Genomic DNA, 25,277 nt, shown 5'->3' on the forward strand with positions numbered 1-25,277 from the left:
ACATCTTGAAATCCAAATTCATATTTTTTCTATGCAATTCCTAATCCTTAAAAATATTATACTTCCCAGAATAGATAAAGGTGCCTATATAAATATACATAGTAATGTAATCCAGATATGTATGAGAGTAAAAATCGCAAAACATTTGTACACCAGCAGTGGATATAAACATGTGTTTATAAAGAAATGTATACAACATGTATTTGTTCAGTTTTGTTAAGTGATACAAAAATGGGATAAAAGGAGTTTCATGTCTGGCAAACAAATAAAGAGTTTCACCTATTTCTAGTTTTCATGAGGCACTTCAGCACAGATGTTGAATAGTTCAAAGACAATTAAAAAAATGGAAATAAATCATGTTCATCCAAATGTGTAATAATTTTAAGGGTGAACAAATTGGTCATTATATTGAAACTGTATTAGCCTGTTACCATTCAAAGATTCTGAGAAAGTAGCAGTATAGCCTACTTGGTCACAAAAACATCTTTCAGGAGACACAACTTCTTTAACCAAAAGTTCTATTAGATCAAATTAGTTTGATCTCTAAAGGGTTCTTTCCCCTTTGATCTGGTCTCCCTTCTCTTAACTAATATCTCTTCGGAGATATCTTTTCACTCTGTGTAACAATGTAAGCTTCAAACTTTTAAATCAGCCCTTAAGTCTTTCTCTCCAATTGTTCTTCACTCCCGTTTTCTTTCATCTTACCCGAAGTCTCTCTACCCCGATCTCTTCATTTTATATTGTTCCCTTGGTGCCCTTTTGGCAGGCTTTTGGGTTCTGGTGCAAAATGTTACTTTTTTTTCCTTCTCAAATCTCAAACGTGTTATTTTTCCCTAACTGCAATAAAGCTAACCTCAATGTGAGAACGAAATATTAAACCCACTTTGTGTGTGCGTTATATTCCAGATTTATAAAATAAATATCCCAGATTTTTTTTTCTTTTTAAAAAAGTACAGTGTTTCTTTAAAAATCTCCATCTGCGTTTCCCATTTGATGCGCCTCTAAGGTTTCATGTGATTAATCGTTGCGTACTTGGCTTCGGTTGGAGGGGCTGGGGATGCGAGTTAAGCCCTCCCTCTCTCAAATTTCTCCTCCCAAACTTGTTACTCACCCCCAGGCTTTAAAAAGTGTTTCCTGGGCTCAGTTGTTTCATAGCAAGGAAGCTCCCGACCTGGGAAGGAGAAGGACATTGTCTTGTGGACATTAAGGAAGAATTTTGCCAGGTTTCTCGAACGCCTCGCAGCAGCCGCTTCTATCATCAGCGCTCATTCTCCGCCAAACTTCCTTACTCTCCGACGATTTCATTCAGAAGTGCCCGCGCTCTGAAGCCGCAAAGCTCCATGGATCCACCTGTCACTAGAAGCTGCGTGAGGAATCCCCACGCTCCTTCCATACTCTGGGAATGCCTGAGCCGCCCTCTCGGCCAGAACCGAGGACCCAACGAGCACAACAACCCTCCAGGCCCCATTCTGCCCCCGAGACTAGGAATGGGTTACTTGGATTTCTCGGCCCCCTGCGAAGCCGCTGCTCCTCAGAGCCTTCCTTGCGCTGAACGCGCTTTCGAGGAACCTGGCATATCCTTCCAGCCGCCCGCCTGGAACGTGGCGACTTCTGAAATCATCCTGCCGGCGAAGTTGGCTTCGGGGTCAGGAGGGCTAAAAGAGGGCAGCCCCAGACCCAGCAAGAATAACCTCCTCGCAGGGAATGTGGCAAGCGATGCTGGGAATAAAGCCGTCTACTGGAAAGTGGAAAACGCAAGTAGGTGGTCTAGATGCGGGTTGGCCGGCTTGATTTTCATTCAGTCTTTTAATTGAAGATCCTCCAGGCGCTTCTCCGCTCTGCTTTTATATTGAATCCTTAATCAAATTAGAATGCTGTGTAAAGGTAATTTTCAAAGAGATCTCTCTGCTAGATTTAGATTGCCCCTTGATACAAACTTTTAAAGAGACTGAGATATCATGATCTCAAAAGAATCTTGGGAATTGTTTTGGAATAGGGAGGGACAATATATGATCTTCCAAGTGCTGTCAGTCTTCAGTGGCCAACAGACAGGGAGATGGGGGAAAGGAATTCAATATTTGGAAGGCCAGAGGTTGCTCTGTGTGGGTTAAGGTCCCAGGGGAAACTTAGTTCTGCTCCTCTTTCACTTCGGAGTGATGGCTGTATAAGCATATTTGGAATTTCTTTGAATGATAAGTGGGACTCTAAATATCAAAACTTGACCATTTCTTCCTCTCTGAAAAAAAGGAAAAACTTGGAAGTTGGATTTATTTAAAATAAGATCATATCTGATTCCACTTTGAAATCTGACTATTTCCAGGATATGGTAATTCCAGTTTACTGGATTACAAATTACTGTTTACTTGGTTTCCAAGATTACCAGTTTGTAACCTGGAGATATTGTATAGCAACTGTCTAAAGAGAAGACTGTCTAAAGAGAATGCCAGTTTGTCTTCGACTGCCAGAGTAAGGACACCTGAATAGAAAGGTGTGGTACAGTATTAATAAGAATGTCCCATTTTTCAATTACTTCCCTTATTTATATGCAGGGAATGAGACTGTGTTCTGGCTTGCTACATCAGGTGAGATCGGAGGTTGGTACTGAGATCAATGTAATAATGATGTGTTACAGTAGATGAGTCCATCAAAAGGAATTACATCATTTTTACTCACAGTTTGGCAACTCTAGTTTGAAAGGATTTGACTAACACATAATCTAAGGTTAGGTTCTGCTCTCTTCTAGATGTGGCTACTCAGTGGTATGATGGTATTAAGAGCACAAGTGAGTATTCTTGTTCATTGGATTATACATTTTATGGAATTAAATGCTGATTGCATCAGCCCATCTCATAAAATCTGGCAGAGAAGGTATGTTGTGGACACTATTTGCCAGGGACTCACTATCTGTTGGGTCCCAAGGAGGTGGGCTTCTCAACTGTGGGGCTTGCCCTATGCAAGATTCTCCTTCCCCTCCCTGAAGCCAGGTTAGCTCCATCCCTGTTTTCATTCTAGAAGTCCTTCAAGACCTGGTGGGGTCACTAATCCTGGAGCCCAGGGGACTGGAGACATTTTTAGATGGCTGCATTGTGTAGATGTTTTTTTTCTAAACAAAATCCCAGCTAACAGCGAAGTTCTACAATTGGGTTGAAGTTGGTGATCAGAACAGGAAGCAGATTTGGTCTAGTGGGGAAAGTAGTCAAAAGCCAAGAAAGTTCAAGGATCTTTTTCCTGGATTCTTTAGTATCAGATAAAAAGCAACAATTAAGCCCAAATAGAGTTGATAAAGTATTTTTTTAGCCTGTCTTTTGCCTTAAAAAGGGCAACTCCAGCTCCTTAGCCTTGAAAACATTCCAGACTTGGATGAAGTCAGTGAATGTGTACAGGAAGCATATGTCCCCCCCACACTCTTTCTGTGTGTATGTATGTTGTGTGTGTGTGTGTTTGCTTTAAAGTTCAAGCACATTTCCCCTTTATCTGATACCAGATTTTCATTGCATTGTTACCAGCTGCTCTCTGTTTTTCAGGTTCCTGACCTGGTATAAGTGCCTGATGAATAGGAAGCTTATTTTTCATCAATTACAATAACATTAACAATAAATTTAAGCATCTATCAGGGTATTTCTTTCTCTGTTTCAAAGGGAAAGATTGGTGTTTTCTAGACTCTGCCTGCTCCCTCTTATTTCCTCTACCACATATTATCTAATTGGATCTTTTCAAGCATCTGGAGGGTGATGTTTCATAGAAATTTTGCAGCGCTAATTTACCTGGGTCATATTTTCTGCTTGTAGCAAACCATATTCTAGTTTATGCATTATTTATTTTGTAGCTTTTTCATTTTTGTTCTGCAGCAATAACTTAGGATTCTTTTGATCTTTTTCTCTGTTTTTTTCCCCTAGCTTCAAGCTGTGTTCACACATCTTGCTGGCTACTAGTTTAACTAAACCATCATTTGTTGAATCATTGTATGTACTGGGTTCATGTCTCAGCCAATGACTGAGCCTAGAATTCATGGGAGGGGGAGTGTGTGCTCTCCTGATGGGTTTGGTTGGACATAATGATAAATATTTCCCTTCTTTAGAGAGCCAGCGTGCTGTCCGCCGCAACCCTACAACTGCCTCAAAGAAAGAGACCTCCAGAGCCCGGAAGGAGCGCACAGCATTTACTAAGGACCAGCTGCGGGAGCTTGAGATGGAATTTATTCACCACAATTATCTGACAAGGCTGCGGAGATATGAGATTTCTGTGAATCTTGATTTGACAGAAAGACAGGTGACGCTTTTCTGCTTGGTCTACCTCTGTCTAAAGCAGTCTCCTTCTGGCTGGGGGATTTGGGAGTTGAAGTCCATGCATCTTAAAGTAGCTGAGATTGAGATACATTGGCCTAGAAAAGAGGAAGAAGTCTGGGGATATTCAGTACCTGCTCACTTATAACCATCTAAAGTATCCCCATTTTTTTTAAAGGGAGAAAGAAGGTTACCCAGTTCCATATAATATTAACATACCTTCCTTCTAGCACAGGAGTGGGCAACTGTGTCCCTTTTTCAACCTGTGGACTTCAACTCCCAGAATTCCCGAGGCAGCATGGCTCAAGTTGTAAAAGGGCCACAGTTGCCCACCCCTGTTCTAGCAGTACAAGTTTGTTTGTATCCCACCTTTATTATTATTTATAATAACCCAAGGCAGTGAACATCCAACACACCTTGCTCTCCTATTTCCCCCACAACAACAACAACAACCCTCTGAGGTAAGTTGGGCTGAGAGAGAGTGATTGGCCCAAGGTCACCCAGCTGCTTTTCATGGTTAAGGTTGAACTAGAACTCAGTCTCCTGGTTCCTAGCCTGATACCTTAATGACTAGACCAAACTAAGTGAGGCAATAATGCACCAGATATTTTAAACCACAATTCTCATAAGACACCATGGCTAAGACAAAGCTAGCTGATTTTTGAAGATTTTCTCCTTGAAAAGAATTTGCTTTACCATTAGGCTTAGTGCTTCCTGTCTGTCTTGCTCTTGAGAGTTAACTGAGATTGGAAGAGTTCGAGGATATGGATTTTCACATGACATTAAATATGATTTGTTTCAATCATGTTTTGTGTAAGCAGTCCTGACCTAATAGATTCAGAGTGCTAAACCATAAACTACTGTCTGGTTTGCAATTCTTCTAAAACAAAAGCAACCAACTCCACAACTGGATGCGATATAGAAGGCCAAATGCAATGGCAATGCTCTGAGTAATTCTGTCCTGCAAACAAAACACTGAGAAAAATGCATCTGGAATTTGCCAAGCCATTTCCATAGAATTCCTTTAAAAATTATGCCTGCTTGCTCTGGCAGTTTTTTGCTGGCTGCTGGTAGAATGCAGACTTTGGCAATCATTTGGTATTAATGATTACTGAAAAAACAGTTGAGCTACTGCAGTCTGAGATGCTGTAATGGAATGGCCTGTCAGGAAACCAACCTGGCACCCCTCAGATATGCTAAAGTACAACCTCCTCCCTCTGATCAGTGGGCACCTGGATTATGAGAGGCATGATTCAAAGTTTATGTAGACTACCTGGTTGCAGAAAACTTGGTGGCTCATTCAGAGTTTTCAAGAATGTGCAATAAGCCAATAGCTTTTAAACGTGCAAGGTTCCAGCAATAAGAGCAGACTAATTGAAGACCCAATAGCTGGATTCTCAATTGTTTGAAGCCATGGTTTGCTTTGACCATAGTTTTAATAAACGGCAAAGATTGGATATTGATTATACACCAAGATCAAACCTGTAACATTATTGGGTGTGGCTTAGCACAATGTATGAACCCAGTCATGATCTAGTACACAAAATCCTTGTGTTATACTAGTTCTTGTTTTATTTAGCCTTTTCTATGTGATTGACGAAATAAATCACTGCAAATATAGCTAGTAATTCTCTCCCCCCCCACATCCTCTGTAGTGGGAAGCAGGGGTTCAACTGCTCTTTATACAACCTAACACCTTAGGTTTGACTTGGAACAGAAAAACTTCCCAAGAAGCTCACAGTTATCTCAGCTTGAACATGCAGTTACATGCATCTTAAATTAACCAGAATTGCTGTCCTGTTTCTTGTGCAGGTTAAAGTATGGTTTCAGAACCGCAGGATGAAATGGAAACGTGTGAAAGGACAACCAGTGTCACCCCAGAACAACATGGAAGAAATGGACCCTGCTCTCTCCTTAAGTCCAGAGTAGCCTGTTCTCTAATACACTGATCTCTAACAACCTTGTAAGAATATTGGGGATACTATTATTCCTTAAGATTTATCTCATGTCTTTGATGTTGGAGGCAGGAAATAGAGCCATTGGTGCTTCCCAGAATTATAGATTGCTTTACTCTCTCTTTCTTGGAGCGACTAAATCAAGAAGGAAAAAAGACCAGAATTGTGCAAAGAGAGATTCCCAACAATTCTGTGGTTGAAATCAATGCCCTTTTTAGAACAAAAAAGCTGACTTGGAAACAATATTGAGTGCAATTTACTACCTAGACTCTCATTCTTAAAGCAATGTTGTTGCAACTTTGAAGTAGCAACCCTGCTGTTCACATGTATTGTTTGGTTAGCCTCCTCTGATCTCATAAAGGAGCTCTTATAGAGATAATCTCTGGAGATTTTCACTTGAAAACAAATGCTTCCTTCCACGAATTGGATAAGCATACATGCTATGTGCTTTTGACAGCAAAATCAAAAGATGGGTAAACTACCTTAAGGCATTGAGGTTTATGGAAAGATGGCACAGATACATTATCATTGCAGTTATGAAATTTGCTGCTCTCACAATTCAGTTCTCCATAAATGCTGTTTTTGCTTTATATTTGTAGTGATTTTAAAGGATGCCTTGAAGATCTGGTACCAAGACAACAATCAGCTAAATGTGGCTTGAGTCCAGACCAAGAAAGTGCTTTATGGAAACGCTTCAAATAATCCCATCCCTTATTCACAAGAAGATAAAAGGAGGAGAAAGGGAAGCATATTCACACTTGCAAGCTCCATATTAGCCTCACCGGATAGTACAGGTTAAGAAGTAGAAACCATGCAAACCTATTTTTATTAGAACAGCTATAATAACACTTTTTGCAGCTCATTGTGAATTAATCAACTAATTTTACCTACAGTATATTATACCTACAGTAGCCATAGGGCAAGATATGTGGCAAATAAATTTAATAATAATAATAATAATAAAGTATATTTTACTTGATTTGCATCTTTGTGTGTTTTATATAATGTTGTTTGCCTCCAAATGAATAGCCTCTATGATTTATAATGTTTTATTTTATGGGTTTGCCTTATATAGAGTCAGTAGTTGGTCCATTAGAAAATGCTGCATCCCAGCTGGCCCAGATGAAGCATTCTAATGTTCATACGTGTACTGAATTACATGTGAGAAAGCTAAATATTTGTGTGTGTGTGTGTGTGTGTGTGTGTATGTATGTATGTATGTATGTATGTGTATATATATATATATATATATATATATATATATATATATATATATACACACACACACACACACATATATATATATATATATATATATATATATATATATATATTCCTTCAATTCAATCATGTCTGATTCTCAGAGGTGGCAGGACAGGTCCCTGGAGTTTCCTTGGCAAGTTTTCCAAGAAATGGTTTTGTCACTGCCTTCTTCCTAGAGCTGAGAGAAAGTGATTTGCCCACAATTACCCAGTTCTTTGTGCCTAAAGCAGGGGTCTCCAACCTTGGCAACTTTAAGACTTGTGGACTTCAACTCCCAGAATTCTGGGAGTTGAAGTCCACAAGTCTTAAAATTGCCAAGGTTGGAGATCCCTGGCCTAAAGCATTCCTGAATCTCTGTTTCCCAATTTCTAGCCTGATGCCTTAACCATATTCCACAAAACTGATTCTCTTGTGTACAAGAGCAATTCTGAAACAAAAATGAAAAGTTTGTACAGAATATTCACCACCTCAGAGCAGTGAGGTATTTCAGTTCAGTTATTTTGTGAATAAACCATTGGAAGAGTGTGATATTTCTGTTAGATTTATTTTCACATACATGGAAACTGAATATGAAGTAGAGGTTTGTAGCTTTAATTTTCCAAACAAACTTATGTTCATCATATTTCCTGCAGAGAACAGCAGCTATATTTATCCCTTGCAGACAAAATTCCATCCCTGACTACCACAGTCCTTCATATCAACACATTAGTTATCAAGTAGGAAATTAAAAGACATCCCTTCCAGAACATCCTACATTTTTTTTTAAAAAAAAGCAGGTAACCACAATAGATACATAAGATTGGTCATGTTTCTGAACAACAGCTCCCATCAATCCAAAGAATCATGATCAATTTTAAAAAATGTTGGAAGATACTCTAAAGTGATTCTTTCAGTTTTTGGCTCCAACTCAGGGTTTTTTTTTGGTTTTTTTTCATTTTTGCCTTGAACTACATTTCTCTTCCCACAAAAGAATTTTATTCTGTTCCAGTTTGGACTCAGATTATACAATTTTTAATTGGAGTGATAACAGAACAGAGTTATCAGAGTGATCTGTTAATTCAGGAACATCTTTGCCTTTCCTCTATTAATAAATTGCTTATCATCTTTCTGAGAAGAGTCTGCCAAATCCCTCACACATGGATGACCTTGTTTCTGCAGCTTAAACATTGAATCTGCTGTTACTCTCAGGAAGTAATAGTAATTAACTTTCCTTTCTGATATGATGCACTAGCTGAATTAGAGTAAGCAGCCATACACTTCACACAAGTTACTTAGGGTGCTGAATGGCAAGGATCCCAGTCTCAGCTCAGAAATGACCAGGTTATTCAGTTGCACAACACTTCTGGAGTAGCACATCTCAACTTTCTTAATGAATTCACTCATTTTCAAAGTTGATGTAGCACAGTGGATCCTAAAACAAACAGGATGTGCTAAGCCATTCAAAACTAGCCAGGTTTCAAAGTTTAAGGTACTGTATCAAATTTAAGAAACCTAATTAGGCAAATTATGTGAGTCCAATTTCTGTTTCTCTTCAGCATGGACAGTCTTTTGCTCACACATGGAATCAAAAGACATGGGCTATGAATCAACTTTTTGTTGTAATTGAGAGCAGACTTTCTAAGCATCCAATCTAAGTATGTCCAAGTATATTTGTTCAGAACCACGAAGACTTAAAACTGGAGCCAATTGCAAAACAAATACTTAAGCAGGTAAATATCTGCAAAAGTTTAACATGTTCTCTGAACATGCTCCATTCTATAATTTGAGATTAGTATCAGAATTGACAGCAGGCTGTTAATTTTGTTTAATTTAGTTGTATTTTTAATTTTATGTAAGAAACCCTCCTTGATATATTGCAAACAATACAGAGATCAAACAGGTTAAAAAAGTCAATGCAAGTGTGCTCTGTGAGAAGGAGAGCTCCTTGGATTTTTACCAAAACAGAACAAAAAACTCTTCAAATTCCTTAACCTCAGTTTTAATTTTAAAACAAATAAAAAATAATAATAGTTGTTGTTGTCGTTGTCGTTGTCCTGGAGGGAATTAAACTGCAAATAAGCCACTTCTTTTTCCTTTTTCTGAAGCAGAATTCTGGTCTGAACATCCAAAAACCAACATTAAGGCAGACTGGTGTTTGCAGCACCACGGATAGCTCCTAGCAGAAAACTTAATGCGAGTTGGTAACTATGCCAACTGAACTATTTATGGGCCAACAGATACAAATTCGGATTTCAGTAGGGACATTTTTCAGATATCCTTGGTAGGAATTCTGTAGTTCCTTCATTGGAATCCATATTTTGCAGAAAATAGGGATGTGGGTAGAACAGCCTTTTGTAAGATCAATATTCTGGGACAGGCCCAGGGTGGTCATGAACATCTGAGCAGTCTCTGATTCTGCACCAGCATTGCACATCTGGGAAACCACCATTAATTATACCATCAAACCACTTAGGTAGATTAGCTATGATAGCAATAGCACTTAGACTTATATACCACTTTACAGTACTTTACAGCCCTCTCAAAGCGGTTTACAGAGTCAGCATATTGCTCCCAACAATTTGGGTCTTCATTTTACCCACCTCAGAAGGGTGGAAGGCTGAGTCAACCTTGAGCCTGGTGAGATTTGAACTGTCGAATTTCAGGCAGCCGGCAGGCAGCAGAAGTAACCTACAGTACTGCATTCTAACCACTGCGCCACCATGGCTCATAATGATGCAATAGGGAGGCAATTATAGTAGCAGCAAGCCCACTGGATCCCTAGTGCTACTTCACAAATGGAACCTTATATAGCTACTCCTTCACTTATGACTGCTTAGTAAATGGCCCAAGCTATGATAGACTCCACCAAAAGCTACTTATAAACTGGTTCTGAAGTTCCAATGGTCCCATCCCCATGATAACATGAACAAATTTGGGGTGCTTGGGGATTGGGTTGCATTTATGGCCATCTGTATCATCTGTAATCAGATAACTGTGTTTCACAATATTTTTGCCAGAAACTGAGGTTTATTTTTGCATTCTGGCAAAAGCCCAAATGGGTTCATCCAACAACCATGGTGTTCACTTTATGGCTACCACATTCACTTAATAATCATTGCAAAAAGGTCCTAAAATTCAGCTTGTCATATGATAACCCTGTTGTCAGTCCTGGAAGACATCTTTTACTTTGAATCTTCAGGGCTGCCACATTTAGTGCTGTGGGAAACTGGGAGGGGGGATTGTATGGAGTGGAGAGATATCTAGCCATAATAATATTCTTTTCTCTGAGAGTCAAGGACATCCTGCCCTGCACCTGGAGTGATGTGACTGGGAGGCATGTCCAGTTGGGACGGTGCATGGATAGGACTATATGATGGACATGTGGGCACTGTGGCAGGGACTTGGACTTTCTTTTGGGTGGGGAAAACCTGGAAGCTTTCAGATTCGGGTTTTCTCAGATGTGCCAATATGACAACTCTAATAAAATGAAATTTTGAGGAACTTCTGGTCTCAGAGTCTTCTTTTGTTGGTGAGGTTAATTGGAACCCTGACATTAACCCGAATCTCCTTTAAAATTTGAACCAGCTCCTGAGGTCCTGAGCCCCAAGTGCTGCCCCGACATCAGGCGGTTTGAAGATTCAGGGAAGATGGAGGAAGACAAGGCAGGAGAAAAAGAAGGACCTGATTCAATGGTCCACATTGAGACCTCTACTCCCCTTCTGAAGCTGTGGTAAAGGCAGCCAAGTCCACCGAAGTGGAGCTCTGACAAGGTGCCCAGCCCAAAGAGCCAGTGCCTTGGCAAGCTGCTCAACTGGACCCTTCTCTGTGGGGTGAAGCTGCAGGAGTCATGCTGCTCCAGGAAGTGTTGACCAGGCCAACGCTGTGGGAACAACAGATAGAGTGGGCCGAGTGGAGCAGACCCAAGCCCTCGAGTGGAGAGCATTGGGACTGGTTAATCTCTGTAACTCCCAAGAATAGGGCTTCCTACTGCCATCATGCAGTCAGTCGCTGGCCGGCCTATCAGAGCAGTTTAACTAGCTCAGCATGGGCAGTATCATACAACCTCCTAGTACTGGCCCAACTGGATGGATCTTAGCTCAGCCAATGTTCACCTTTCCATGCCAGGGGACCGCAGCAACACTGAGTGGAGCATCAACCTCCTTCACTCGGCACGAAGCAAATCGCACCATAGCCATACACGTCTGACCCGGTCTACCAGAGTGGCAACCCCTGCTGGAATTGGACCAGTGCCCCAGCAAGGCCCACTGAGCCAAACCAATAAAAAGGAACTTTGAGGAAACTCAAGCCTCAGAGTCTTATTTCGTTGGGGGTATTACTTGAAACCCTGACACCGGAGCTACTAGGACCACAGTTGGGACTGTTGGGATCCAGCCCCATACCTCAGCAGCTGGTCTTCATGTTGTCTCTGGCCAACCAGATTCCCCCTGGCTGGGTTTTCTACCCCAGTCAGGGGTGAGTGCAATACCAATGGACACCAGCTCCAGTCCTGCAGTTGACACTGGCTCCATAACCAGCGCCGATTCTGCTACCTGTCCCAGCCTGCCACCAGTCCCAATCCAGCTGCTGGTACCGGCTCAGCAGCCCACACCGGTCCTGCAGCCAGTTCTGCCTCCTCTGTGATTTAGAGCGACATTTGACGGGACCCCAGGGAAGCTAGTCGACTTCCTCAATTGGGTCTGATCCCACATTGATCAATATGGGGACCAATATCAGACCGATTGCGACCTGATTTTAGCAATTGCAGATGGCATGAATGAAGGAGAGGCAGTGGAGTGGATAGCTGAGCTACATGATGAGGGAGCCCCAGAGCTAAATGATGTGGACAAGTTCATCCAACTGCTCAGAGGTCAGTTCAAAGATGTGGCCCACCGAGTAGAAGCTGAAGCCCAGATCAAAGCCTTGAAGCAAGCGGGCCGACCTCCCAAGGAATTGGTGTGGGACTTCTGAAGACTGGCCAGAAAGCTGAGGGACTGGCCTGAGTGCCTCCTTGTTTACCACTTCAAAGAGGCCTTTGACCCAGACCTCAGACAAGCTTACGGCATCAGGGGAGTTCCGGAGCATATACAAGCCTGGTACAACACGGCAGTGGCCATGGACCTGGAAATCCACCCCCCATAGGAAACCGACTGCAGAAAAAACAGCAAGAAGACCCCTGAGAGCCCAAACTCTGGCCAAGCCACCTGATGCACTGCAACCCACACCATCTGGGACAATCAAATGCTACCAATGTGGCCAGCAAGGGCACATAGCATCCAAATGCCTGACCCCTACCCCAATCCCTCAAGTCCAGACCCCTTCCGCACCCCAGGCAAGGAGGATCTCACGGAAGCCACCGGATAAAGGAAAAATCACCAATCAGACTATTGAAGTTCCTCTCCTTCCAACTGGGGATGAGGAAACTCCATCCAGAGAAACCCCTCCAGGCTCCCCCAAGGGGAGCAGCAGCAAGGATGACCCAATGGTAAGTGAAGCCATCCACCCCTTCACTATCAAAACCCAGATTGTCGTGCTGGAAATGGGGCCCAGGGGAGTTAGAAGCCATCATATACACAGGCTGCACCAGATGTGTGATCAGCCTCCCCATAGTCCAGCTAGGGATAGGCACGAGACCCCTGGTGCATCCCATCCACTTTGAGCAGGTTGATGGGACACTAATAGGTGGAGCCCCTGCCATGTTGGTTACAGAACTTGTTAGGCTGGACATGGGCTGTCACTGAGAACTCATCTGATTCGTCATAGCTCTAAAAATGACTGAATCAATCATATTGGGCCTCACGTGGTTAGACAAATGGGGACCGACCATCACATGGGAAGACGGCTACCGAAAACTAAGGATAGGTGTTGGACTGCTATTGCCTGTCAAGCTGGACTGTTGCCAAAAGGCCACAAACCCCAGTAGCCTTAGCAAGCCCAAAAATGCAGCCCCAGCATATGGGTCACACGGCAGCCCACAGGTGCCAAGGGAGTACCGAGACCTGTCAGGAGTCTTCGGTGTGGAAGATCACAACTTCCTCCCCTCTGACCGCCCAACAGACTGTGTGATTGAATTTGTACTGGGAACCAAGCTGCCTAAACCAAAGATGTACTTCATGACAACAAAAGAAATGGAAGAATTAAGGAAGTATATCAATGCCAATTTAGCAAGGGGTTTTATTTAGTCCACAAAATCCAGAATGGCAGCCCCAGTGCTATTTAAAAAAGATTGGGGGGTGGGGGAGGTGAGGCTTTGTGTGGATTTTTGTGATATTAATGTCATGTGCGTGGAGAACACCTACTCTCTCCCCCTCATGAAGGTCATGCTAAGTCACTTAGCCAGGGGCAAGGTGTTCATCAAGCTGGACTTGAGAGAAGCCTATTATTGCATTTGGATCAGAGAAAGTGACAAATGGAAGGCCACCTTTAACTGTCCACTTGGCAGCTTCCAATTCAAAGTCATGCCATTTGGCCTGCAAGGAGCCCCCACAGTTTTCATGCAGCTGATAAATGAGGTGCTACATGAGCACCTATACAAGGGAGTCCTAGTTTAGATAGATGACATTCTTATATTCAGTGAAACTCATGAGGAGCATGTTAAGCTAGTGCGGCAAGTGCTGAAAAAATTGTCAGCAAAAACTCAGCAAAGCTGTCAAAATATGAATTTCATAAAACCTCCGTAGATTACCTAGGCTACCAAATATCAAATGGAAGGGTGGAAATGGACTCAGGGAAGGTGAAAGTGGTGATAGACTGGCAACCCCAATGCACCCACAAACAGCTCCAAAGCTTCCTGGGTTTTGCAAACTTTTACAGGCAATTCATCCCAGCATTCACAGAAGTCACCTTGCCCTTAACAGAACTATTAAAAACAGGGCCTCCTCCTGCAAAACCATGACTGAGTCAGCCACTTGCCTGGTCAATGGACTACCAAAAAGCTTTCGAGAAACTAAAATGGCTCTTCGCCAAGGTGCTGATCATCCAGCACCCAGACCCTGAGAGACAGTTCATCATCCAAGCTGATGCTAGTGACATAGCGGTGGTGGCCATGCTCCTACAGAAGGACCCACAAGGGCAACTCCTGCCCTGTGCCTGCCCTGTGTCCAAAAAGCTCACTGACATGGAGAGAAAGTGGGCAGTTTGGGAAAAGGAAGCCTATGCAGTCCTCTGGGCCCTCCTCTCCTGGAGACATTTTCTTGAAGAGGGTAAAGTGCCTTTTGAGGTCTGGATTGATCACAAAAACCTCAAAGCCCTGAAAACCCCCAGAAAACTATCTCCTAAACAAATCTGTTGGGCATAATACTTTAGGCAGTTCAACTTTGAGCTCTGGTGGGGTGGGGGAGAACCTGCTAGCCAATGCCTTATCAAGAAAACTGCAATTCGATAGCCATAGGGAAGAAGTCATCCATGCCATCATCCCCCCTTCACAACAGGCTGCACAAGTCACCACCAGGGGCCAAGCCAGATGGCCACCTGATCCTGGATGGACAAACTGACCACAGCACTGAAAGCAGCACTCCCAGCAGACCCATGGCTCACAGATAACAAAAATGTCTTGACCATGAAGGATGGGCTGGCTTGGAAGGGGTCCAAACTGTATGTTCCTATGACTCACAACTGGACGGCCACTTTGGGTTCTTGAAAACTCTGCACCTGGCCAAGAGAAGTTTTGATGGTCAAAGATGAAAGCTGATGTAGAGGATTACATAAAAAGCTGTGCCACTTGTGCAGCCATGAAAATGAGACCAGGGAGACCTCCTGGGCTCCTCCAGCAAGTAGCCAAGCCCAGCCAACCTTGGGAGGAAATAGCAATGGACTTTATAGTTGAACTCCCAGAAAGTGGGGGGTGGGAATACAGTGATTTGGATGGTGATCGACTTATTTTCCAAGCAAGCCCACTTCACTGCTTGGTTGGGATTGCCATCAGTGAAGAAGCTGGTGAAGATGTTTATTAAACAGATTTACCACCTGCATGGAGCATACCGCAGAATAATCTCAGATCGAGGAGTTCAATTCACTGCCAAATTTTGGAGGGAGTTCCTGAGATTGGTCGGGTCCACACAAAGACTTAGCTCGCTTTCCATTTGAGTGCAAACGGAGCTGTGGAACAAGTGAACACAATGGTGGAACAATAAATAAGATTTTATGTGGATTACCAACAAGAGAACTGGGGGGACTGTTGCTGTTCCCAGAGGTGGATTACAACAACGCTGTGCATAGTAGCACCAGATCAACCTCTTTCCATGTCACCAGCAGCATGGACTTTGTCCCCATGACCAAGCTGCCCAGAGAACCACCTTCCTCCATGACTCTGACCGAGTGGATGGAGTCACTGAAGAAGGGGTGAGAAACCACCAAAAAAGTGCTAGCAGAAGCCATTGACGCATATAAAAAGCAAGCTGACAAACACCAATTCCTTCAACCTCCCTTCCATGTGGGAGATCGAGTTTATCTAGCAACCAAATACATAAAACTGAAGTTGCCCAGTAAAAAGCTGGGACCTAAGTTTTTAGTTCCTTTCCCAATAGTGACAATTCAGCTGAACCTTCCCCGCATTCTAGGGAAAGTACATCCAGTATTTCATTGTAGTCTGCTAAAGCCAGCAGTTGGGTCGCAGTTCAGACCGCAGACCAGACCAGCATCCAAACCTATAGTAGTGTAAGGGGAAACCCATTATGAAGTACAAAGAATTTTAGACTCTAGATTGTATAGAGGTTGATTGCAATATTTAATTCAATGGAAAGGGTACCCTCTGTCCGAAGCTACTTGGGTTAAAAGATGGGATGTAAAAGGGGATAGATTAGTGAAGCAATTTCATGATAAATACCTGGATAAGCCAAAGGATCCACCTTGAGGGGGGGGAGAGGTGGTTAGGGAATATTGCATTAACCCCTATGTTCCTCTCGTTGTAGGACATGGTCATCGGTTGAGGGAGGGGGCGGCCTATCAGTCCTGGAAGACATCTTTTACTTTGGATCTTCAGGGCTGTCACATTTAGTGCTGTGGGAAACTGGGAGAGGGGATTGTATGGAGTTGGAGAGATATCTAGCCATAATAACATTCTTTTCTCTGAGAGTCAAGGACATCTTGCCCTGCACCTGGAGTGGTATGATTGGGAGGCATGTCCAGTTGGGACGGTTCATGGATAGGACCATGTGATGGACATGTGGGCACTGTGGCAGGGACTTGGACTTTCTTTCGGGTGGGGAAAACCTGGAAGCTTTCAGATTCGGGTTTTCCCAGATGTGCCAATATGACATCTCTAATAAAATGGAACTTTGAGGAACTTCTGGCCTCAGTCTTCTTTCTTTGGGGGTGTTACTTGGAGCCCTGACACCTGTTTTATGATGGTCATTACTTACAATCATAATTGCCAGGATCAATTAGGGTCATTAGTCGAGAATTACCTGTACTTGGTTATCTATAGAGCAGGACCTCAGAGTCTTTTGGATAACCATAGCCACTGTCCTACTCCTGCCCTAGGATTTTCAGTGGTTTTACAAGAGCCCTCTCTGCCCAAAAAACAGCCAGTTAATTCCAGATAGGTCATCTCATTTATTATTAAGTCCTCAATGTGAGGGCCCTTATTACAGGTTGACCTGGCATTCAGTAGTAGCAGCTAAAATTCCATTTCAATGACTGGTATTTGGACTGTGTTCAAGTAGCTGTATGAGACACTGATACTGCCTTCCCCTTCTCCTCCATTTCCACAAAAGACAGCTATTTCATACTCTTGTGGGTTCACAGTAACTTGCCCTATGTTCCTCTTATTAAGCAGTCATTGATTTCTCAGCAAAATGTAGGAACTCAAAAAAACAGGAGATATGTACTGCCCTCCCCCCTCCATCTTTATTTATTTTTCTGAGTAAGAAAAAAGAAGAAAAAGCAAGTTGGTCATTGTTGGAAAAAAGACCAAGTTTTTCTTCTATTCTGTGGGGACGGAAGCAAAGGCATCAGAACATGTTTAACTTCTATAATGAGATAATTCCAGAGATTGGACAAAGTGAGTCGCCTTATTCATGGAAAAAAAATCATTCTACACTATATTTATGGAAGAGTTCTTCTTTCTATACTCTAATTAGCTAGCTGTCCATGGTGCAGGCAGTGATGAAATGTGCAACATGACATCATCATGCAAAAGATACAACCTACATTCTTGCATCAGATGTCAACAAATGTGTAAGGATGGAGTTTGCATCATGATATCGCCACATATGTCATCATTTTGTCACAATCTCCATTTGCTGTGGATGGTTACACTTACTTAATTTGGAGATTAATTAGCCTGACCTCTCAAGATTCCAGAAGATCCACTGCATTGTGGGGTATCCAAGGATAGCACTAACTTTAGATCAGTATAAGAGACCAATGGTTGACTAGGAAATAGATACACTTCAAATTACCCACAAGGTTGTTGGGCAGAGGTTTCATTCATTCATTCATTCATTCATTCATTCATTCATTCATTCATTCATTCATCAAATTTACATAGCTGCCTATCTCACCAAATGCTACTGGGTGGTGCACAGCTATCAACAATCACTTGTTTATTCTAATGCTGAATTGACTCGTGTTTTCAACATTAAGTTAACAAATAATTTTAGTGGCACTTAGAACCTAAACCAAACTTTGCCAAGTATTTTCGGCTCAGGACTTGGGGTTTTGAGCAGGAGATCTCAGAGAATGTGGCCTTTTAATACTGCAATGAACAGGAATGATATTTTGGTACTTTTGGATAATTTAGAAAGGCTAAGAGGTGAAAAAGGTAGTTCCAGTTTCACAGTACCTATTTTGGTAATTATGTTTTGTTTTTTACTTTTCACAGTTTTGCACATTTTTCCCTTTGGGAGTTTTAATTATTTTTCCCCAATAGTGTCCTCCAAATGTATTGAGAAGACACCCATCATTATCTCATAAGGCTCATCATGGTGGAACTGTGTCTCAAAACATCTGCAAGCATCAGTTGGGAAACAATGGTAGCCCATGTGGATGTAGCACTTGAGCTCCTCATTCTTAAGGCCAGGCATTTCACAGGAATCCAAAGACAGAGGCCACAACATGCTAAGCAATGGGACTGTGATGAGGACCAAGACATGACAGCAGGCAAATAACAACTATGATATAGTGTGGTGTTTGTATCAAGTGAATTGTAATTTCTTGTAGAACTCATGCTTAAGCCAAGTTAATGGGCTATGAAGGCAGAATTGTCTAGTACAGGGGTGTCAAACTCGCAGAGTCGTGTTGTCATCACATGACATATCGCAACTTCCCCCTCTTCACTAAAACACAGGTGGGCGTGGTCAGCACATGATGCAAACAGCCCACAGACCGAAAGTTTAACACCTCTGGTCTAGTATGTACAAGTGACCACTCCAAGAAGTTGTAGATTTTGGTCTCAAATGGCAAACCCAAATCGAAGGAACCTGCTGCTGCTAATAAGCCTATGAAGAGTAAAGATTCATTTTACCTCTCCCAACAGCTCCTTTGTTGAAGTATCTTTGGCTCTAATTTGGAGACCAAGCCTTGTGGATTATAATGTGGTGAAAGGCTTCCGGAATGGATACCTGCTGGGAAGCCCTTTGCTTGTTAATTCTGAATAAAAGTGTCCAATAAAAACACAATACTTCCTTTTCCAGGAGGTATTACTTAAGTGAATCTGACTGCTTTCCATCAGGGAGCCAGCCAGAATGCAGTGGAAAGCAATAGGTTTCATTTTTCTTCCTCCACTGATGACAAAGCCACAGTAAGGTTTACTTAAACCATCTGATTTCCCACCCACCCCCTCTCCTTTTTCCTTAATGGAGCAAAAGGTAAAACCCTTAATGAGGTTAACCTGGCTCCACAACAACAAATTGTTCCAAGAACAGCTTCTATAAAGTCTTTTATTAATCCTCCCACTGGACCTATGAGGTAGGAGAAAAGCACAGCACTCAAAATATGAAGTTGGCATGACAGATTCCAAGCCACAAACTCTTTTGATTGCCTTGACCCAAAGAGTTGCTCTTTATCTGTCTAAATTTGCAGCTTTCTTGGGATTCAGGAAAATAAATTCCTGTTCACTGAACATAATACATCTGGATAAACTACAATAATATGACCCAATATTAAATAATTTCTTCCTCTTGATTTCCTCTCTCGCCCTCTGCCCCAAATGGTAATAGATGCCAGAATAGGCTGAGGCAGACAATACTTCTTTTGAGTATAGGTGGAGCTAGGTCTGGATTTGAAAGCTGTTCCAGAAGGAAAAGAGGTGTGGGGGGGGGGAGGGAATGAAAAAAGGAAATTAGGCAATGTGTTTGCAATGCAACCCCCTCTGTCCTACTCCAAAAGGAGGAGGAGGAGGAGCTATTAAATGGTAGATGAATATTTGAAGTTAAAAGGCATTTGCATGACCCATCTAGCAAGTAAATTGAAAAAGAAAAAAGGGAAAATAATCATTTCAGCTTGGCTTTAATCCAATGGTAGGAATGGATGGAGGGAAGGACAATCTAATTATGTTATATGTTATATGTTATGTTATGTTATATTAGCTGTTCGTTTTTTTCCCTACCTTTTATATTGCAGTAGCAGTCAATGGGTAGGTTTTGCAAAGCTCAGTGCTTATGACCTTGGTTAGCAAATCAAGACTGCACATCCTGCAAACTTTGTTTTTACATAGATTACAAGTAAGGATCCAGATATATGGAGTGTCAGGCCTGGAAGCCTTGGGCCTTCAGGCCTGCCACATTTACTACTGTGGGAAATTGGGAGGGGGGATTGTATGGAGCATGGATAGATAGTCATAATAACATTCCTTTCTCAGAGAGTCAAGGACATCTTGCCTTGCATCTGGAGGGCTGGAACTGGGAGGCATCTCCAGTTGGGACGGTGTTTTGATTGGACCATGTGATGGACATGTGGACATGGGCAGGGATTTGGACTTTCCTTTGGGTGGGGAAAAATCCTGGAAGCTTTCAGATTTGGGTTTTCCCAGATGTGCCAATATGACATCTCTAATAAAATGAAACTGAGGAACTTCAAGCCTTGTAGTCTTCTTACATTGGGGGTCTTACTTGGAACCCTGACATAGAGCACATATTCTCACATTTTTACCTAGTATATAGTTCTTATTAAATGGCTTCCTGACTTATATTTACTTGCTCTGGGGTAATTTGTCCCAAAATGGCTTCTGAAATTGCAGACAGACATGTTTGTAATCTATTATTATTGAAAGAGAGAAGAACTTTCATTTTCAAATGTTCAAAGAACATTTCAGTATTCTTTTTTTTTTATAAAGTAACTTTTATTGAATATTTTACATTTTAAAACCAAACACACAATAGCAAATAAATCAAGAGACAAAAACAAAAAACAAAAATACACGTACACCAGTCATCAAAATACAATACTAACAACAGATATATACAATTTTACAACTTTCTGCATCGACTTTTGTCTTTACTCTTAGCTTTTATCCTCCCGCTCCTTCTCTTTATTTTTAAATATTACATTTCAGTATTCTGTTAGGACTTCGCCTATCTCTATTCCATTTCCCACCCTCAATATCAATCCAATAAATAGGTTGGCCTGAGAGTGTGAGGATTCCAAAACTACCCAATGTGGTTTCTACATCTAGAAGCGAACTTGGATTTGTCTAGTTTTAGTTTACTTTAACCAACCTATACTGTCCTGCCATCATACCAGAGCTCAGTTTTTGTGCCTTTGCAGAGAATTGGGGTGTATATTGTCCAATATTGCTAGAAGCCACCAGGCAAGCCATATATATAGTGGTCATTAAATCTGCATTCGGGAACACTTTCTTAAGCAGATGTTCTCAAGTTCTGGACTGGTTCCATCCAACATCTCTGAAAATAGGATTCTCTTAGTAAGTTATCCCAGTCTGAACTGAAACTTTCTTGGGCAACAAAAATCACCCTTGCTCGGGTACATTTTGCTTTTGGGACAGTCTGGTCTGGTACCTGAGTTAGCAATTTGTGGTCTGCCAGTCTCAGAGGCCACCCAATTTCAGTTGTACTCCTCCAGCAATACCTTTGGGTCACCAATATTTCTTTTTCTGAAAAGAAAAAGACATTAGCTCATGGCTAGATGTGTCTTATAGACATGTAGCCCATGTAGATGTGTAAGACATGTAGCCCATGGTTGGAAAAAGGTTGTCAGATGCTGTAATATACAAACTATAGTGCTCTGGTTATTTTCTGGCTAAATATCCACTTTTAAACATTTGGAGAATGGAACATAGAAGCTACAATTTTATAATAAATACGCATTTGAAAACCTGCTTAAACTCACACCCATTATCCAATTGTGTCTTCTGGGGAAGCAGTGTAGGCTGTTTTTACTCTCATTTTGGATGGCAGCCCCTGGTTTTTTCTTGCCAAATGATGCTATTTGCATTTATATATATATTTTTAAAAGAACGTGTGAATTAAAAACAGAACTATACTTATTGTGATTATATAACGTGCTTCTCTGAGATATCCTTTTCATAGGTTTACATCTCTCCAAGCCCTATGCCAACAATTATTTATTAAATAAATAAATAAATAAATAAATAAATAAATAAATAAATAAATAAATAAATTTCATGAAATTTCTATGCAGACTACTGATTCCGGGCAGTTTACAAATTATAGATGCATGATTAGGAGGATCAGTTGACCCAGTCATTGCAAAGATGACTTTACTTTCCCCTTCCTGGTACTTTTCTCCCTCTCTATTAGAATTGTATGTAAAGGAATCTATGATAATGCAATCAGAACAGTGGTGAAATGTAAAATTTGTTACTACCAGTTCTGTGGGCGTGGCTTGGTGGTGGTGGGTAATATGACTGAGAGGGCGTGGCCAACTTTTTTTTTTTAAACTTTTAAAATAATTTTTTCTACAACCTCTTCGGCTGAGGTTACTTTTAAAATCCTCTGACGATCCCAGCTGAGTTGCCTGATCGGCAGAGGCTTTCTTTCTTTTTAAAAAAAAGCCTCTGGCAATCCCAGCTGAGCTGCATGATGATCACAGGCTTTTTTTTTTTTTTTTTACTTTTAAAAGCATTTTTTCGGCCAAAGAGGTTGTAGAAAAAATGCTTTTAAAAATTAAAAAAAAGCCTCTGATGATTGCGCAGCTGAGCTGGGCAATGGGGGTGGGGGGCGCAGGGATTTTTGCTACCGGTTCTCCAAACCACCCACCTCCATCGCTACTGGATCAGGTGATCCAGTCCGAACTGGGAGCATTTCACCCCTGAATCAGAGCCTGAACCTCTTACTGAATTGAGAGAAATCCCTTTACTGACAGATTTCTGTTCATTTTGTGTTAGAGACGATGATGGTGAAAACTGAAATGGCCAGAGATGGAATGCCTAGGAAAGTCATTTTCATGTGGACTCTCTGGGACTTCATCTTAAATGTTGGGAGAAAAAGGTTAGTTAATTCCCTAATTTGGATAACATGGGTGATGGGGTCATTTGTTAACCTCAAGACAAAAATCAGTGCACTTACCTCTCTGAGGATTGTTTGAGTGGGTCATTTTGTTTTGTTGGAAATCAAAGTTCTTTTGTAAAAAAATTAAGCCCGCATGCCTTGAAATAAAGGCAGGAGGAACTAATCTGAGATTATGCAGACCAGTGTTTCTTAACTTTGTTTTATCTAAGATAGCAGGCTGGCTGGGGGATTCTGGGAGTTGAAGTCCATTCATCTTAAAGTGGTCATTGAGAAACACTAATGTAGAGGGAATAGGAAATGGGCTTAAAAAATAGGAGGAAGAGCTGCTATTCAGACAACAATCAGATTAAGTGGGAGTTTGTTCCAACAATCTAATTTCTGAAATGTTTCAGGCCCTTCCTAATTCACACAAAACAAGGTTGGGGGAGGAGAGAAGTACAGCCAGACATGTTATTATAGCTGTTCCAATAAAAGTAATTCTGACCTGTATTGGCATTAGTTTCTAGTCTGGATTACCTTGTAATATTGACAGATTGAAAGGCATTTGTTATCCAACAATAGGGAAATGCTGTTTTCCAAGTTTTGTTCTGTATCTGTTTGTAAAGTACTAATAGTGATGGGAATGTGATAAAAATTAAGAGAGTTACAATCAACGATGGTTGAGACGACCAGAGTGGTAAAAGAGAATAAGGAGGAGGAAGAGGTGGTGGAGAAAGAGAAGTTGATAGATTAGAGAAAAAAAGTGTTGGAAGAAATATCCTTCTGGGTTCAGCTCCAAGTGGAGAAAAAGACACTGGAAACATGGAGACTGCGTGGAAAGATGGTTTAATGGTGGACAGGATCACATGGTTTGACTGTCTGAATAGAAAAAGGCCGAGATGCTGTGAGTCCCCAGGTTTTATGCCCTCTCTGGGCTTTGAACTTCCTGGGGCACAGGAAGGGTATCCTGATTGGTTGTCAGACTCCCAGGGGGTGGGGGTCTTAGCTAGCCTTGCTGGTTGATGTAATCTTCCCAGGTGCCATGTGGTGAGTTTCTGTTGCTAGATGGGTCCTAGATGTGTTGCAGATGATGGTCCATTGACAAAGGTGGGAGGGAATTGGGTTTCTACCTCTGGCCCATTGGCAAAGAGGGGTGGGGGGAGGAAGCTGGGAGCTGCTTTGTCTTTAAAACATGTTTCTCCATTTCTCATCCAGGGAAATATATTCTGCCTTTTTAATATTTCCTAAAATATTTCATTCTTCTAGGAGAGGGGTGGATGCTAACTTTCTACAAAAGAAAAGATGAGGCAGCATGACAGATAAAGAGGGAACCCAGCAAAAGATTCACTCTCTGGTCCATATCCCCTGTCCTTTTGCAAGCCTTGGATTAACCCTTTAACAGTTGATTTGATTTTTCTCTCGTACAGTATACTAAACCCCTCCCCACCCCAATGACTTGGATAATGTATGAGCAGTGTTGTGAAGATGACTATCCTATAGTCGTGGAAATGAAGGCGTTGGAGAAACCATTCATCAGTTTGCACAACAACATTCATTGGGTCCAATGCTCTTTTTGGTGTCTTCCTTCTATGACCAAGGGAAAAATTTAGATCAGCCTCAGAATTGGTCTAAAGTGTTGTTGGATTTGTTGTTTGTTTTTTTGCAATGTGATGGAAATCACAGAAATAGGAGAAACAACAGCAGTGAGGACAATGAAACTTGGCCCTGTCATTTGCAAAAAATTATTTGACAAACATGTTTGTTGTACTTTGTAATCATGATTTCCTTCCATGGATTTCATCATATCAAGATATAGGCAAATGTTTCAGCTTTTTTCCAATTGGTAGCTCCCAAATGTTTTGAAATTGGACTCTCCCAATTCTTTATATTTTATCACATTTCCATCACTATTAAGAGCCTTGGTGGCGCAGCAGACTAAAGTGCTATTAAGTAGCACCAGCTGCCTGCAATTACTGCAAGTTCAAATCTCACCAGGCTCAAGGTTGACTCAGCCTTCCATCCTTTCGAGGTAGGTAAAATGAGGACCCGGATTGTGGGGGCAATAAGCTGACTTTGTATAAAAAAGAACACAGCTTGGGGGTGGGGGGCGAAAGCCCTACTAAGCAGATATATACAAAAGTATGAAGGCTATTGCTTAACGCATTGTAAGCCACCCTGAGTCTCCGGATAAGGGCAGCATATAAATCGAACCAATAAATAAATAAATAAATAAATAAATAAATAAATAAATAAATAAATAAATAAATATTAGTACTTTGCAAACATACAAAAGAAAACTTGGAAAACAGCATTTTCTCATTGCTGGACAGCAGTGCTTTTCATCAGCTGTGTTCACACAACATACTTAAGCAGAACAACTAAAACTCAGCAGA

The 25,277-nt window shown here is 41.6% G+C and overlaps 1 protein-coding gene across 1 annotated transcript; it reads left to right on the top strand.

Moving 5' to 3' along the window:
- Positions 1 to 1,157: 1,157 nt before the first annotated feature.
- On the top strand, positions 1,158 to 7,217 carry MEOX1 (mesenchyme homeobox 1). The gene is made up of 4 exons (XM_087892029.1): positions 1,158 to 1,758; positions 4,079 to 4,269; positions 6,096 to 6,246; positions 6,838 to 7,217. The coding sequence occupies exons 1-3, from the start codon at positions 1,341 to 1,343 to the stop codon at positions 6,210 to 6,212; spliced, it is 726 nt and encodes a 241-aa protein (XP_087748155.1). The 5' UTR covers positions 1,158 to 1,340; the 3' UTR covers positions 6,213 to 6,246; positions 6,838 to 7,217.
- The last annotated feature ends 18,060 nt before the right edge of the window (positions 7,218 to 25,277 follow it).

This window comes from Pantherophis guttatus, chromosome 4, assembly GCF_059756535.1.
Source record: "Pantherophis guttatus breed Tessera chromosome 4, ASM5975653v1, whole genome shotgun sequence".
Classification (NCBI taxonomy): domain Eukaryota; kingdom Metazoa; phylum Chordata; class Lepidosauria; order Squamata; family Colubridae; genus Pantherophis; species Pantherophis guttatus.